Source organism: Oncorhynchus nerka, linkage group LG14 (assembly GCF_034236695.1).
Source record: "Oncorhynchus nerka isolate Pitt River linkage group LG14, Oner_Uvic_2.0, whole genome shotgun sequence".
In the NCBI taxonomy this organism is placed as follows: Eukaryota; Metazoa; Chordata; class Actinopteri; order Salmoniformes; family Salmonidae; genus Oncorhynchus; species Oncorhynchus nerka.
Window position 1 is genome coordinate 54,356,441 of NC_088409.1, and position 15,196 is coordinate 54,371,636.

Sequence of the window (15,196 nt, forward strand, 5' to 3'; positions counted from 1 at the left end):
TCCTCTACCACTCACTGTGTAAACCACTGATCCCAAATGTCAATCTGTGACTGCTGGGCCTCACCAAACAGCAGCCTTATCAAACAGACAGGGTCTTAGAGTGGCTTGGAAAACAGGAAGCGACAGGAACTCTGGGGATGGCATTTGGCACAACTTTACTGGCGTCGAAAAGTTCACTGGCTGCCATTAACCCCGCTAGCAGTCATAGTGACCAGTCTGATTTTCAATGGGTTCGTTCAATGTTACGGGTCTACAGAAGTTTTACGACTCTCTTTCACAGCCATGAACAGCATATTCTCTCTCAAGGTGTCGGGGTAGCATGGCTACAGCGTAGCTACAGAGAATGATCACTGTAAATAGGACCTTTTTGAGTGCGAGAAAAGGCTTTTGTGTACCTCCTTTAAAATAAGCTTCCCACGAAAAGTAACCAACTATGAAATGGGCCCTAACCCTCTCCTATGTTGTAGATCATACGTTGAGCCTGCAAGTGGAGTTGTGTGGGTACACTAGCTTTTGGCTTTTCGCCCTGATGCAGATAGTCAGTTTGGATACAAACCTCCCTCTTTGGCGTGCTTGTAGTCTATTTATCAGCACACGGACATTTTTAAAACGCTAGATAACAAATGGGCTAGGACTCCTAGTAAATGAGGTGGGAGTTTTTTTTTTTTTATGAATGTCAAATGAGAGCCATGCCTCTTTTTAACATTTTGGATATCAATGCAACACACATTTTGTCCGATTTTTCTGAATGTTGGGTGAAAAACTAGATATAATTATGTGGCCATATCCTGCTTTTAGCAGATAGTTGTTTTTTATCATAACTGTATCAAACAGTTGTGAATTTTGCGCTTGGAGCATGTAATTGGAGCATAAATTATATATTTCAATTAGAGGTCAACCGATTATGATTTTTCAACGCCGATACCGATTATTGGAGGACCAAAATAAGCCGATACCGATTTAAATCGGGCAATTTTTTGTTGTTGTAATAATGACAATTAACAACAACTACTGAATAAACACTTATTTTAACTTAATATAATACAAAAATAACAAACTATTTAGCCTCAAATAAATAATGAAACCTGTTCAATTTGGTTTAAATAATGCAAAAACAAGGTGTTGGAGAAGTAAAAGTGCAATATGTGCCATGTAAAAAAAAAAAACTTAAGTTCCTTGCTCAGAACATATGAAAGTTGGTGGTTCCTTTTAACATGGAACCATCCTTTTAACAGGAAGGGAAGAGGTTTTAGGTTGTAGTTAATATAGTATTTATAGGACTATTTCTCTATACCATTTGTATTTCATATACCTTTGACTATTGGATATTCTTATAGGCACTTTAGTATTGCCAGTAACAGTATAGCTTCCGTCCCTCTCCTCGCCCCTACCTGGGCTCGAACCAGGAACACATCGACAACGGCCATTGTCAAAGCATCGTTACCATCGCTCCACATAAGCCGCGGCCCTTGCAAAGGGGAACAACCACTCCAAGTCTCAGAGCGAGTGACGTTTGAAATGCTATTCGCGCGCACCCCGCTAACTAACTAGCCATTTCACATCGGTTACACCAGCCTAATCTCGGGAGTTGATAGGCTTGAAGTCACAAACAGCGCTGTGCTTGCGAAGAGCTGCTGGCAAAATGCACAAAAGTGCTGTTTGAATGAATGCTTATGAGCCTGCTGCTGCCTACCATCGCTCAGACTGCTCTATCAAATCATAGACTTAATTATAACATAATAACACACACACATACGAGCCTTTGGTCATAATATGGTCGAATCCGGAAACTATAATTTCGAAAACAAAACGTTTATTTCAGTGAAATACGGAACCGTTCGGTATTTTATCTAACGGGTGGCATCCCTAAGTCTAAATATACCTGTTACATTGTACATCCTTCAATGTTATGTCATAATTACGTAAAATTCTGGCAAATTAGGCGGCCCAAACTGTTGAACGCAAGAGAAGTGACACAATTTCACCTGGTTAATATTGTTGGACTAGTTAACCGTAAGGTTGCAAGATTGAATCGCGGAGCTGACAAGGCAGTTAACCCACAGTTCCTAGGCCATCATTGAAAAAAAGATTGTGTTCTTAACTGACTTGCCTAGTTAAATAAAAGGTGTAAAAAAGGAAATGTTAAATGGCCAAATGTGTCCCAAAATAGCGATTTCCGATTTATGAAAACTTAAATCGGTCATTCCGATTAATCGGTCGACCTCTAATATATATATATATTTGTTTTTATTTTAATTTTTTTATTTTATTTAACCTTTATTGAACTAGGCAAGTCAGTTAAGAACATTCTTATTTACAATGACGGCCTAGGAACAGTGGGTTAACTGCCTTGTTCAGGGGCAGAATGACCGATTTTTACCTTGACCGCTCAGAGATTCAGTCTAGCAACCTTTCGGTTACTGGCACAACGCTATAACCACTAGGCTACCTACCTGTGTCCACATACTTTTATATGTGGACACCACTTCAAATATTTAAGCCACACACGTTGCTGACAGGTGTATAAAATCAAGCACACAAACATGCAATCTCCATAGTCAAACATTGGCAGTCGAATGGCCTTACTTAAGAGTGACTTTCAATGTGGCACCGCCATAGGATACCACCTTTCCAACAAGTCAGTTCGTCTGCCCTGATAGAGCTGCCCCGGTCAAATAAGTGCTGTTATTGTGAAGTGGAAACGTCTAGGAGCAACAACGGCTCATCCACCAAGTGGTAGGCCACACAAGCTCATAGAATGGGACCACCGAGTGCTAAAGCACGTAGCACATAAAAATTGTCTGTCCTCGGTTGCAACACACACTACCAAGTTCTAAACTGCCTCTGGAAGCAACATCTGCACAATAACTGTTCGTCGGGAGCTTCATGAAATCTGTTTCCATGGCTGAGCAGGCGCACTGCACAAGCCTAAAATCACCATGTACAATGCCAAGTGTCGACTGGAGTGGTAAAGCTCGCCGCCATTGGACTCTGGAGTGGTGGATACGTGTTCTCTGGAGTGATGAATCACCATTCATCGTCTGGTGGACGAATCTGAGTTTGGCGGATTCCAAGAGAATGCTACCTGCCCGAATGCATAGTGCCAATTGTAAAGTTTGGTGGAAGTATAATCTGGGGGGGCTGTTTTTCATGGTTCGGGCTAGGCCCCTTAGTTCCTGAGAACAGAGATTGTAACGCTGCAGCATACAATGACATTCTAGATGATTCTGTGCTTCTAACTTTGTGGCAACAGTTTGGGGAAGGCACTTTTTCCTCTTTCAGCATGACAATGCCCTTGTGCACAAAGCACGGTCCATACAGAAATGTTTTGTCGATCGTTGTGGAAGAACTTGACTGGCCTGCACAGAGCCCTGACCTCAACCCCATTGAACTACTTTGGGATGAATTAGAAATCCAAACTGCGAGCCAGGCCTAATCGCCCAACATCAGTGCTGGACCTCGCTAACGCTCGTGGCTGAATGGAAGCAAATCCCGCAGCAATTTTCCAACTTCTAGTGGAAAGCCTTCCCAGAAGAGTGAAGGCTGTTATAGCAGCTAAGGGGCGACCAACTTCATATTAATGCCCATGATTTTGTAATGAGATGTTCGACGAGCAGCTGTTCACATACTTTTCAATCACGGATTGCCCCCCTTTTTTTCTTCTTACACAGGAACCCAGTTACTGGTTTTATTACATCAGTAATACTCTGTCACCATCTGCTGCTAAAGACATTTGCTTTTCCCATAAAGACATTTGCATAATGCGCAGATTTTTTATATTTTTAACAATACCAACCCACTTGGCAGGTTTTTAATTCAATTCAAATCAAATGTTATTTGTCACATACACATGGTTAGCAGATGTTAATGCGAGTGTAGCGAAATGCTTGTGCTTCTAGTTCCAACAATGCAGTAATAACCAACGAGTAATCTAACTAACATTTCCAAAACTACTACCTTATATACACAAGTGTAAAGGGATAAAGAACATGTACATAAAGATATATGAATGAGTGATGGTACAGAGCGGCATAGGCAAGATGCAGTAGATGGTATCGAGTACAGTATATACATATGAGATGAGTATGTAAACAAAGTGGCATAGTTTAAAGTGGCTAGTGATACATGTATTACATAAAGATGCAGTAGATGACATAGAGTACAGTATATACGTATACATATGAGATAAATAATGTAGGGTATGTAAACATATTAAGTAGCATTGTTTAAAGTGGCTAGTGATATATTTTACATCAATTCCCATTATTAAAGTGGCTGGAGTTGAGTCAGTGTGTTGGCAGCAGCCACTCAATGTTAGTGGTGGCTGTTTAACAGTCTTATGGCCTTGAGATAGAAGCTGTTTTTCAGTCTCTCGGTCCCAGCTTTGATGCAACTGTACTGCCCTCGCCTTCTGGATGATAGCGGGGTGAACAGGCAGTGGCTCGGGTGGTTGTTGTCCTTGATGATCTTGATGGCCTTCCTGTGACATCGGGTGGTGTAGGTGTCCTGGAGGGCAGGTAGTTTGCCCCCGGTGATGCGTTGTGCAGACCTCACTACCCTCTGGAGAGCCTTACGGTTGTGGGCGGAGCAGTTGCTGTACCAGGCGGTGATACAGCCCGACAGGATGCTCTCGATTGTGCATCTGTAGAAGTTTGTGAGTGCTTTTGGTGACAAGCCAAATTTCTTCAGCCTCCTGAGGTTGAAGAGGCGCTGCTGCACCTTCTTCACGATGCTGTCTGTGTGGGTGGACCAATTCAGTTTGTCAATTCAGGGCCCTCACCTCCTCCCTGTAGGCCGTCTCGTCGTTGTTGGTAATCAAGCCTACCACTGTTGTCGTCCGCAAACTTGATGATTGAGTTGGAGGCGTGCGTGGCCACGCAGTCGTGGGTGATCGATCTTTTGATCGCTTAGGCTTGAATATTCTCTTGCATGGTTCCTTGCTCATGACATGGCTTATTTACAGTCTGTCATTATTTGAGCAGGTGTACTACCTTTTTTTATGCCATTTTCTGACACGGCCCATCATTTGTTGCACATTATCTCACTTTTATCCTGTAACCTAATGTCTTTCTTTTTCCTCGATCACACGGTGTAGCTGTGGTACTTAGGACTGGGAGGGTGCCAACCTAGTAACTTGGAGCAACAGAGCTTCTGTTGCAGCCAGAAGTTAGGACTACTCCAGATAAACAAAAAGCATGATCCTTCTCGTGCGGCTGTATTTATAGAACAGAGGGTGTCATCTTATTTATTTGAATAAATTATACCCATTTACTGGGTTAGTGACAGTATCCCAAAAATCCCATGCATGTTTTTTTTAGCTCTTATTTTAAAACAGATTTGATTTTATATATATATATATATATCATAAAAACACTTCTCAGTTTTTTGCCTTTTAGAAATTCACATAGGTCTCCAACATAGTTTAGAGCAGGATGTTAAATGTAATATATAGATGTCACTCAGTCTTAACATCTGGCATGACAACATGAAGCTTCGGCTGCATCACCATGTCCTCCCGTTGTACTACCCCATCTGCTGCTGCTGTCTGCCCGGGCTCCTCCCCTTTGACGGTGGCTGAGGTCAGAGGTGGTTTTAGAGGAAAGGAGCAGAGCTGTTAGAGCTTTCCTGAAATTACCCCGAGTGTGCCTGGAGCAGTCCCTCCCCCCAACCCAACCCCCTCTCCCTATCTGACAGGAATGCCACACACACACACAACAGCTCTCATCTTCCCACCCAGTGCCGCTGCCCCATTTGTCTACTGACTGGGAGGTCCTATACTGCCACTACTTATATAGCTACCTCCCCTTCTGTGTTTTCTTAAATTCTCATTCCCTTATGCCATGATTCCTTCATGTCTGGCTCCGATTATACTTCAATTATGTGCTTTGCTATTCCAACACACAGATCAATTAAAGCAACGACAACGTCACTGACTTGGACATTCCTCCAGTTATTGTGAGTCATTATCAGCTGCTTGTTTGTCTCCGGTTGAGCTAGATAATTGTAACGGCAGATGTCCTCCTCTTCGTCTGAAGAGGAGTAAGGATCGGACCAAGATGCGGCGTGGTAAGTGTTCATGACGATTTTAATAAGAAAAGCACTGAACACAATTAAATACAAAAACAATAAACGAATACGTGAAATAACCAAACCGAAACCGTACCGTGTGGCGACAAACACACACACTGAAACAAACACCCACAAACCAACGGTGAAACCCAGGCTACCTAAATATGGTTCTCAATCAGGGACAACGATAAACAGCTGCCTCTGATTGAGAACCATATCAGGCCAAACACAGAAATAGAGAAACAGACTGCCCCCCCCCCCACATTTACATTTACATTTAAGTCATTTAGCAGACGCTCTTATCCAGAGCGACTTACAAATTGGTGCATTCACCTTATGACCTCCAGTGGAACAGTAGTGCATCTAAATCTTTTCAGGGGAGGGGGTGAGAGGGATTACTTTATCCTATCCTAGGTATTCCTTAAAGAGGTGGGGTTTCAGGTGTCTCCGGAAGGTGGTGAGCTGTCCTGGCGCCGTGAGGGAGTTTGTTCCACCATTGGGGGCCAGAGCAGCGAACAGTTTTGACTGGGCTGAGCGGGAACTGTACTTCAGTGGTAGGGAGGCGAGCAGGCCAGAGGTGGATGAACGCAGTGCCCTTGTTTGGGTGTAGGGCCTGATCAGAGCCTGGAGGTACTGAGGTGCCGTTCCCCTCACAGCTCCGTAGGCAAGCACCATGGTCTTGTAGCGGATGCGAGCTTCAACTGAAGCCAGTGGAGGAGCGGAGGAGCGGGGTGACGTGAGAGAACTTGGGAAGGTTGAACACCAGACGGGCTGCGGCGTTCTGGATGAGTTGTAGGGTTTAATGGCACAGGCAGGGAGCCCAGCCAACAGCGAGTTGCAGTAATCCAGACGGAGATGACAAGTGCCTGGATTAGACCTGCGCCGCTTCCTGTGTGAGGCAGGGTCGTACTCATGGATGTTGTAGAGCATGAACCTCCACCGCCTGATGTTAGTTGAGAACGACAGGGTGTTGTCCAGGGATCACGCCAAGGTTCTTAGCGCTCTGGGAGGAGGACACAATGGAGTTGTCAACCGTGATGGCGAGATCATGGAACGGGCAGTCCTTCCCCGGGAGGAAGAGCAGTTCCGTCTTGCCGAGGTTCAGCTTGAGGTGGTGATCCGTCATCCACACGGATATGTCTGCCAGACATGCAGAGATGCGATTCGCCACCTGGTCATCAGAAGGGGAAAGGAGAAGATTAATTGTGTGTCGTCTGCATAGCAAATGATAGGAGAGACCATGTGAGGTTATGACAGAGCCAAGTGACTTGGTGTATAGCAGAATAGGAGAGGGCCTAGAACAGAGCCCTGGGGACACCAGTGGTGAGAGCACGTGGTGTGGAGACGGGATTCTCGCCACGCCACCTGGTAGGAGCGACCTGTCAGGTAGGGACGCAATCCCAGCGTGGGCCAAGCGCCGAGATGCCCAACTCGGAGAGGGTGGAGAGGAGGATCTGATGGTTCACAGTATCAAGGCAGCCGATAGGTCTAGAAGGATGAGAGCAGAGGAGAGAGAGTTAGCTTTAGTTACCCCCCCCAACTCACACCCTGACCATACTAAATAAAGACAAAACAAATAAAGACAAAACAAATAAAGGTCAGAACGCGACAATAATAAATGCTATATAGCAGAGCCTTTTATGCAAAGTAACTAACAGTCGTGTGTACATACACTTTCGTATGGGTGGCTCCAGCGGGACTCAAACCCACGGTCCTGGCGTTACATGCAACATGTTCTACCAGATTTCCCATACAAGGTGAATGAATTACGAGTATCTCTGGAGACCAAATGGATGTGTTGCTCTAAAGTACAGTTTCCCAAACAGGAGAGTGAGACGAATGAGCTTGAGAGGTGGCAAACAAAAAGGGGGTTGGAGGTGGCTGTAGATCTAGCTTGTTTATCTGAGTTGTCCAAGAGTTCCTCCTTATTCCCCCGAGAGTAAAAGTTGGTTCTCCTCTGCGGGCTGTCTGCTTGGGATGTGTGTGTGAAAAGCTGAGGAGGTGTGTGTGTGTGTGTGGGAGAGGGAGAAAGAGCCAAGAGGATGTCAGGGAACGGAGAGCTGATGAATGGGGGAGACAGGTCTGTGGCTTTGCTGTCCTCGGCTAGAGCTGCTCTTTATGGCCTTGGGGCCCAGCCAGATTTCTTGTTCGGTTGCCAACAGCAACAAAGTCATGCTAAAACCTTCCAACATCTTTCTGTTTTGTCAACATGAAAAGTGTAACTAAATGATTCCTCTTTTGAAGTTATGGGTGTTGATTTAGTTGAACTCTTTGTGCACCGATTTGACTGTGCAAATAAGCAGTTCTAGTGAAAGGAGACTGTAAATTGTAGAATTCTTTTCTCCAAATCTCTCATTATAATGTAGATGCAGAATGAAGGATTCAGTTGCTTAATGTGCATTCCAAACTTGTTTCAAGCCTACTATACTGGTCCAAAACAGTATGACACACCCTAGCAAAACTTTTTTAAAATTGAAAATGTAAATCTTTCTTATTGGAAAAGTCTAGGAAGTCCCTCGGTTTCAACATTATTTTCCATTTGGTGCATAATGAACACAACCCAGATCCTATGCAGTTGCAGTCATGCTGCCTCACAATCTGTCTTCTTCCCTCTCTCCGCTTCAGGATGTGAAGATCTTCCGGGCGCTCATCCTTGGGGAGCTGGAGAGGGGCCAGAGCCAGTACCAGGCCCTGTGCTTCATCTCGCGCCTCAACCACAACGAGTTCATCCCCAGCGAGTCCATGGCCCGACTCAGACAGGTATGTGTCACCGACCGGGGTTCCAACTCTGGTGCTTCAAGACTGTTCGTCACCGAGTTAAAGCCAAGGCATTAGTAGCTCAGGGAGATAACAGAAGTATTCACACGAGAGTGGTTCCAAACCTCCTCCGTTACATATGCACTAGTAGTACAGGGAAATTCGCTTACTGAATGGCCTTGTTTGAATGTTACATTTATCCTTTCTTCCTCTCCTTCGGGTAATCACTGATCTAACACAACATGATACTTGCTAGCAAGAGCTTCCTTTGTAGTTCCACTATGTTGCTTTCACCTATTCCTGCTGTGTCTAATCAGAGATAACACCAAAGGAAATATACAGGGAATAACAAGTAACAAATAAGGTCAGTGAGTGTCCTTGCTCGGAGTGGGGGAAGTGAATGAGCATTATCTCAGTTTGATAAAGTGACCTTGGCGACATGACTGACTTTGTCCTGCTGTCCATCAGAAAAACCCTCACGCCATCCGCATGGCCGAGGAGAGGCGGGGCCTGGACCAGCTGACCATGAACGTGGCGCTGAACCTGAGCCGGGCGTGGCAGCTCAGCAGCCACATCTACAACATGTGCAGCGAGGCCCGGGAGGCCATCTACACCCGGGAGAGGGACGTCCAACATTGGCTGGAGAGAGGTCAATAGAATGAATGTGGGCACAGTGTGTCACAGATAATGTCGTCCCAAAGGGAATTAATACAAATGGAAAATGAGAGGCCGGGAGATAACCTTTCATTTTTATCTGCAGTGGTCTAAAGTACTTAAGTAAAAATACTTTAAGTTACTACTTAAGTAGTTTTTTTGGGTATCTGTACTTTACAATTTATATTTGACAACTTGTACTTCATTCCTGAAGACGATGTACTTTTTACTCCATACATTTTCCCTAAGACCCAAAATTACTCGTTACATTTTGAATGCTTAGCAGGACAGGAAAATTGTCCAATTCATGTACTTATCAAAAGAACATCCCTGGTAATCCCTACTGAATCTGGCGGACTCACTAAACACAAATGCTTTGTTTGTAAATGATGTCTGAGTGTTGGAGAGTGCCCCTGGCTATCCGTAAAAATAAAATGGTGCCGGCTGGTATGCTTAATATAAGCAATTTGAAATGATTTATACTTTTTAAACTTTTGATACTACCCATCCCGGATCCGGGAGCATAATCATCGCCTGAAACTAATTAGCACAACGCAGCGGACATAAATATCCCTAGAAAATATTCCTATTCATGAAAATCACAAATTAAATATATTGAGACACAGCTTAGCCTTTTGTTAATCACACTGTCATCTCAGATTTTCAAAATATGCTTTACAGCCAACGCTAGACAAGCATTTGTCTAAGTTTATAATAGCCTAGCATAGCATTATGCCTTGCTAGCAGCAGGCAACCTTGTCACGAAAAGCAATCAAATTAAATCGTTTACCTTTGATGAACCTCGGATGTTTTCACTCACGAGACTCCCAGGTAGATAGCCAAAGTTCATTTTTTTCCCCAAAAGATTATTTTTGTAGGCGAAACGGCTCCGTTTGTTCTTCACGTTTGGCTGGGAAATTGCGGTCACCACAACACTGAATTGTTTTTCCAAATTACCTCCATAATATCGACAGAAACATGGCAGACGTTGTTTAGAATCCATCCTCAAGGTGTTTTTCTAATATCTATTCGATAATATATCCTTTGGGACAATTCGTTTTTCTCTAGGACCGATTGGAGTAATGGCTACCTCTGTACTTTACGCAAGAATCTCTCTCGGAGCCACCATGTGACCACATACGCAATGTGCTTGCCTACGGCTATTCTTCAACAGAAATGCGTAAAACTACGTCACAATGCTGTAGACACCTTGGGGAATACGTAGAAAGCGTAAGCTCGTTGATGGTACAATATAGGGAGTCATTGGAACGCAGCGCTTTCAAAACCTGGGGCACTTCCGGATTGGATTTTTCTCAGGCTTTCGCTTGCAACATCAGTTCTGTTATACTCACAGACAATATCTTTACAGTTTTGGAAACGTTAGAAAACACTATCAAAAGCTGTCAATTATATGCATATTCTAGCATCTTTTCCTGACAAAATATCCCGTTTAAGACTGGAACGTTTTTTTTTCTCCAAAAATGAAAATACTGCCCCTAGAGTTCCAAGAGGTTTTAAGTATATTTAAAACCAAATACTTTTAGGCTTTTACTCTAGTATTTTACTGGGTGACTTTCACTTGAATCATTTTCTAAGGTATCTTTACTTTTACTCAAGTATGACAATTGTGTACTTTTTCCACAACTGGTGATCTGTATCTTTCACAGTCAATGTTTTGTCCTAGTGGCCTTTCTCAAGACATGATACACATTTGTCCACCATTGTGTGGATGTGGAATAAAAGATACATTTCACCTTTTCATTTTTGCCCTCCCAGCTTCTCTTTTTCATTTGGAGAGGTCAGACCCCACCCTCTCACACTTTCTGTGAAGTATGACTAGCTGGAATGAAAGCCACCACACTATGGCCTCTAGGAATGGTGTTGCCCATCCTCGGTCTAGACCTTAATCACATACTTGCTCGAATGTAAATTAATCCAATACATTTTAGCTCTATATGTACACTACCATACCAAACGAGCACAGTTCTATTTCAATAACACTATTAGTCTTTGACAATGTGAACAAAGATTACACTCTCCCTGAAAGTCTGTTTTGCTCCTAAAGCTCTTTTTCTATACAAGTGTATTCTTGGCTCAACTTTAAACAATTATGTTTCGTGATAGTTGTTTTGCTGACTGAAAATAGCCATGTGTCTTTAGTTTATTTGTATTTATTATGGATCCCCATTAGCTGTTGCCAAGGCAGCAGCTACTCTTCCAAAATTAAAGCAGTTTTTACAATTTCGAAAACATTACAATATATTCAGACTGTGTGCCCTCAGGCCCCTACTCCACCACTAACACATATATGCAGTACAAAATGTGTGTGTTGCTTCACAGTCCCCGCTGTTCCATAAGGTGTTTAATTTTTTTACATTTAAAAACATCTCATTTTACTGCTTGCATGAGTTACTTGATGTGGAATAGAGTTCCATGTAGTCATGGCTCTATGTAGTACTGTGCACCTTCCATAGTCTGTTCTGGACTTGGGGACTGTGAAGAGACCTCTTGTGGCATGTCTTGTGGGGTATGCATGGGTGTCCGAGCTGTGCGCCAGTAGTTCAAACCCACAGCTCAGTGCATTCAACCTTTTATAAATACAAGCAGTGATGAAGTCCATTTCTCCTCCACTTTGAGCCAACTTGCTCAATTTCCATGTTATTATTCAAGTTTTAGTTGAGGTTTAGGGTTTAGTGAATGATTTGTCCCAAATTCAATGCTTTTAGTTTTAGAAATATTTAGGACTAACTTATTCCTTTATATTAAGTCCACAGTGTCTAGGAATAGATAATGTACACTGCAGTACTGTAAACGATGTTGCTTGATGGTCATAGTGTACAGTGCATGGTGAACCATCTGAGTGAATAGAGAGAACAGCACTCTTGCATGACAAAGTTCCTTATTACTAGCCTGGTCCCATATTGGTTTGTGCTGTCTTGCTAAATCCTATGGTCATTGTCACAGAGGGAGTTGTCAAGACCGCACAAACAGAACTGGGACCAGGCTACCTTTTTATTAGAGCATTGACTCACAAATATGTTGCTTGCTGCACCTGTAGGAGTGGAGGGCTCCGTGTTTGAGATCCTGCCCCAGTCGGTGGACGTGGTCCCGGTCCTGCTGTCGTGCCGCTCTACGAGAGACGTGTGGCAGCCCTGCTCCTGCAGCTTCAGCCTGCGCCTGGAGTGGTACCCCTGCCTGCTCAAGTACTGCCGCAACCGCGACACTACAGGCAAAGGCAGCCCCTACAAGTGTGGCATCAAAAGCTGCAGCAAAGGCTACCACTTCACCTACTATGTCCCCCACAAACAGCTCTGTCTCTGGGATGAGGAGACTTAGCAGCACACTAGCCGTGTGGTCAGACTCTTCACCCAAACAAACCAATGTTTTTCTTTTACTCCCTTATTTAATTTGGATATCACCTTGGGAGTTCAGTTCATCCCAAAACCACTTGGCTGCATCCTGTCGTGAGATGATGGTAGTTTGATGCCTTACATGGAGAAGGTTGAAATTGAGACCAAAACCTTTTTTTTGCGATAGGGAGCCATTTTCTCTCAATAACTCCTTTTGACACGTCTATAGGGGACATTTCCTATAGTTTGGATATGATGCCTCCGAAGTGTCCAGGTACCTACTGTGACCTTAAATTACTCTTGCACGTTTGTGCCAATGTTGGGAAAACATCTCAATATGGCGCAGCTAATAAGACTACATAAACCTTCTCTAATAAGGAGACGTTTATGCATACGGCTGGACAGTGCAGCTTCTTTTCTACATTTCTTGCCCCGTGGGATGACTGTTGAAGGAACAACGTTCCCATTATATTGTCACAGGAAACCGTGGGATCGGAACGGTCAGTTAGACAATGACTTATGACGTCAATAACACAGCTTTAGCCAGCTCTCTTACTGGTCGATGGCAACTCTGGTTGCACTCGATAATGTGTCTCTGATGCTGGCATTATTTATTTGGTAGCAAGGTGAAATTATACAAGATTCTTATGTCTAAAATGGCTTCTCTTTAAAGTTTTACCTTCATCACATTTTGTCTTTGATTTGTCAATTACAAGATTAATTTCCTCCAATTCTGCATCTGTTTGCAATTAGACATAATTGTAGCAAGACATGATATACACAGTGTACAAAACAGTAGGAACACCTTTTCTAATTTTGAGTTGCACCACCCTTTGCCCTCAGAACAGCCTCAATTCATCGGGGTATTAACTCAACAAGGTTTCGAAAGCGTTCCACAGCGATGCTGGCCAATGTTGACCCCAATGCTTCCCACAGTCCTTTGGGTGGTGGACCATTCTTGAAACACCGGAAACGGTTGAGTGTGGAAAAACCCAGCAGCGTGGTAGTTCTTTCCCATTCATCCTCTGAATGGCACAAACACAATCCATATCTCTATGCTTAAAAATCTTTTGTTAACCTTTTCTCCCCTGCATCTACACTGATTTGAAGTGGATTTAACAGGTGACTGCAATAAGGGATCATAGCTTTCACCTGGTCAATGTCATGGAAAGGGCAGGTGTTCTGAATGTTTTGTACCCTCAGTGTATATTGTGAAAATTTGTTCCATTGTATTTAGATAACAGTACAGAAATTGATGCTAATTTAATGTATGTTGTTGAAGAGCAAGTTACTTCTATATATTCTATTACAGTAGCTTCAATGTTGTTTTTCTTCTGTCAATGTGATTTTCTTGGGACCACATTTTCATTTTACCACCACAAGCCGATGCTGGCTCGAAGACCGCAATTCAATGGAAGATCACATGAGTATTTGTAAATCGTCTGGGGTTGAGAGAGAATGCCACTCACTTGAACATAATTTACATCTCAATCACTGATGGCCATGATTTGTCTTTTTACATAGGTTTCATTATGACAAACTGTTTCCAAGGTTGATTTGCTTATATTTCATTATTCTTTCCAAGTTTGTAGCTAAACCAAAGTAAAGATTCACAAAGGAAATATTCTCCAAGGAAGGGCTAAAGTTGCAACCTATCGGATTTGATTTCTGTCCAGAGCCAGGCTGTGTTGGATCTAATGCTTACTCAACTGCCTGGCCACTTTCATTTATCATGCAATACTTCCACCCCCTTTTAATGCAATGCATAGCTCCTTTTTTCCTTTCAAACTCCGACACATGGATTATTATTGAGGGAAAAAAACCCTGTCTAACCATAGTCAGTGGAACTCTTTTACCACCATTGTCAGTTCATTTCATTAACATCACAATTTATGATAAATGTACATGCAGGCCTTGATTTTCACTTTGTGATTACATTCCACACGGAACACTTTGTTCAGATAGGACTACAATTATCAGCATTCTGTAGGGAAAAAGTCACATTTTGTTCCACATAAGATCACTTGTCTGCTATCTGATTGCTATAACTCATCACGCCATTTTACATCTTGAGTAGCCTAATGTGTGTTTAGTCATATTCATTAGTAACTGGCACCTAATTATGTTTAATTCTCCTGATTTATTCTGTCACATGCTAATTCCATGTCTTCGTTCACTTTGTTTGTATATGACCTCTTCCCAACTGACAAACCAAATGTATTTTTTTTTTACCTTCAAACTGGCCATTCTATGGTAACCGATGTGCCTTAACGCTTAAATTGATTTTTGCTATGTAAAACTAGAATAAAATCTCAAACATATTTTTCTATGAAAGAGTGGTGTACGCTCTTCGCAAACAACACCAC

General features: G+C 43.0%; 1 protein-coding gene across 1 annotated transcript in view; it reads left to right on the forward strand.

Annotated features, from left to right (window-relative positions):
* The window catches only part of LOC115141489 (out at first protein homolog), a 40,057-nt gene extending 24,906 nt beyond the window's left edge, over positions 1 to 15,151 (forward strand). Inside the window, exons 2-4 of the mRNA XM_029680388.2 lie at positions 8,695 to 8,829; positions 9,295 to 9,475; positions 12,539 to 15,151. Coding sequence (XP_029536248.1) covers positions 8,695 to 8,829; positions 9,295 to 9,475; positions 12,539 to 12,816 — 594 coding nt within the window. The 3' untranslated portion in view covers positions 12,817 to 15,151. The remainder of the gene's footprint in view (positions 1 to 8,694; positions 8,830 to 9,294; positions 9,476 to 12,538) is intronic.
* The last annotated feature ends 45 nt before the right edge of the window (positions 15,152 to 15,196 follow it).